This window comes from Aplysia californica, unplaced genomic scaffold (assembly GCF_000002075.1).
Source record: "Aplysia californica isolate F4 #8 unplaced genomic scaffold, AplCal3.0 scaffold00026, whole genome shotgun sequence".
Taxonomy (NCBI): domain Eukaryota; kingdom Metazoa; phylum Mollusca; class Gastropoda; order Aplysiida; family Aplysiidae; genus Aplysia; species Aplysia californica.
This window is the reverse complement of record NW_004797296.1, coordinates 1,570,845-1,573,210: the sequence shown is the minus strand read 5'-3', so window position 1 is coordinate 1,573,210 and position 2,366 is coordinate 1,570,845. Positions and strand designations below refer to the sequence as shown.

The window sequence follows — 2,366 nt, the reverse complement described above, 5'->3', positions numbered from 1 at the left end:
CCCCCCCGAACAAAACATACCCCCTCCCCCCAATCCAAAACCAGAAATGGAAACAAACAAATAAACAAACAAAACGAAGCACTCCAAAAACCCAACAAAAATACAAATGAACAAGAAAAACAAACAAATATACAAACAAACAAACAAACAAGCAAACAAACACACACACATATTTATACACACGCACAACTCGAAAAAGTAACCTTCGGTTACGATCGCACTGATATTTCCCGTTTGTTGTTGTTTTTTTCCTTCACCCAGGTTCAAGTATCGAACTCTGGCTCTCTTCGGCTCCGTGGTCCATTCGCTATCCATCACGAGCATCGCCTTCTGTCCAAACATCGGCCTTCTCGGTGTTTTCTTTGCCCTGATCGGCGCGGCTCAAGCGTTCATCGTCCTCCCCCAGACGGCTCTGCTGGGTCACTACTTCAAACGACGCATCTCCTTCGCCAACGCCGTGGCCAGTATGGGTATCAGCATCGGGACCTTGACAGGCACACCGTTTTGCAAATATTTGTTGGACTCCTATGGACTCCGCGGGGCTGTGCTCCTTCTTGGGGGTTTTGCTATGCATAGTGTTGTTGCCTCCATGCTCTTCCGACCCTTGTCGTCCTACAATCAAGATTCGACAAACACAAGTACAGTTGACGAGACGGAGGACTCTGTCAGCAAACATGAGCTCTCAGAGTGTTCACATTCCCAGGAAAAGGCTGAGGAAATTGCATTGCTTAAAGAGGGACAGAATGGACACGTTGAAAGGTTAGAAAGAGAAAACAAACATTCGACATCAGACGTCCTTTGTCCAGATGACAAGTCCAGTCTTACCCAGAGAGATGGCACAGTGGATCAGTTGGAATTTAACAAATCTGCAATTGTCATAGGAAAGTTAAGTGACACCCACAAGCAAGAAGAAGCTGGTCCCAATCATACATTCGGCAGCAAAAGTAGCCTAAAAGATTTAGTTTTGAGACCTCTCGCAAATTCAAACATCTTATCCAAATCACTTGACCTTTTAAATGCTTCAAGCAGCATCAAGTACATGAGCACACCTAACTTAAGCAACTCCGTGACGCTGTATAGCCCAACTATTCCGAACTCGAAAGAAGTCCAGCAGTTGAGGAGCCCTGGATCTTCAGATACTAAAATCAATGAGTTGGACATCATGCCTGGTGGAAGTCGAGGGCTAGCTTCTTTAGAAGGAGACTCGCACGAGGGTAGTAGCGGACGCCGGGGCTCTTGTCTCAAAAGGATCATATTCGCTATACATAATTCTGTTTTGACACACCCAGTAGCTTTTGTTCTGTTTATTGCAGGTGGTATAGGTTCCCACACCGTGACGTCACTAACCTATGTACCGGCCGTTGGTCAAGAAAACGGCCTGAGTGATGATGAAATCCCTTTTCTGCTGACCGTAGCAGGCATCAGCGATCTTGTCAGCAAATTCAGTGTTGGCATCGTGGCGGATCTCGGCTACGTACAGCGCGTGTATATCGTGGCTTTAGCGCAGTTTCTCGTGGGCGTTGTCTTCCAGATTGTTCGTTTCTTCAAAAGTTTCGGGCTCATGCTGGCTCACCAGGTGATGCTTGGCTACACTCTGGACGTGGTCCAAACCCTCATGCCCGTCCTGGTAGTGGACTTTCTGGGCGTGGACTACATTGCGCCGGTCATCTCTGCCTTCTTCCTGCTGATGGGTGTCGTTCACACCATCGATCACCTGATGGTGGGGATATTCAAGGACTCATTCGATTCTTTCTACCCAGGCTACCACTATTTCGGCAGTTTGGACTTTCTCAGCGCTGTTCTTTTACTAGTCGTGCCTTTGTTAGTTCGATGTACAAAACCAGTTAAGAGAGACAATAAGGTTGAAAAGATCGTGGAGGAGTGCTAACCATTTTTCGTTGTTCAGCCTTTGTTTCATTCACTATCGTCAGAGACAGACAAAGAGATAGACAGACAGACAGACAGACAGATAGACAGACAGACAGACACAAGGATAGATAGAAAGATAGAAAGAGATACTGCCGACTAATGATCATTTGAAATTGTCGGGGTAGTCTGAAAAGATCAACTCATCCAAAGTTCAACAAAACAGTCGGAACTACAAAACCAGGGGACATAACAACGTATTTGCCAGTGCTCATGTTTTAACGTTTGAACTAGTATTTGTAAAAAAAGACGGCGACAGGAGCAATAATATTCAACCTATTAATCACCGCTCGCACGTGCATGTGTGTGAATGTGTGTGTGTGTGTGTGTGTGTGTGTGTGTGTGAGTGGGTGTGGGTGTGGGTGTGGGTGTGGGTGTGAGAGAGAGAAAGAGAGAGAGAGAGAGAGAGAGAGAGAGAGAGAGAGAGAGAGAGAGAGAGA

General features: G+C 46.3%; 1 protein-coding gene across 1 annotated transcript in view; it reads left to right on the top strand.

Annotated features, from left to right (window-relative positions):
* Positions 1-2,316, top strand: part of LOC101853219 — a 15,507-nt gene extending 13,191 nt beyond the window's left edge. The window contains exon 3 of the mRNA XM_005091146.3: positions 262-2,316. Coding sequence (XP_005091203.1) covers positions 262-1,888 — 1,627 coding nt within the window. The 3' untranslated portion in view covers positions 1,889-2,316. The remainder of the gene's footprint in view (positions 1-261) is intronic.
* Positions 2,317-2,366: the final 50 nt, after the last annotated feature.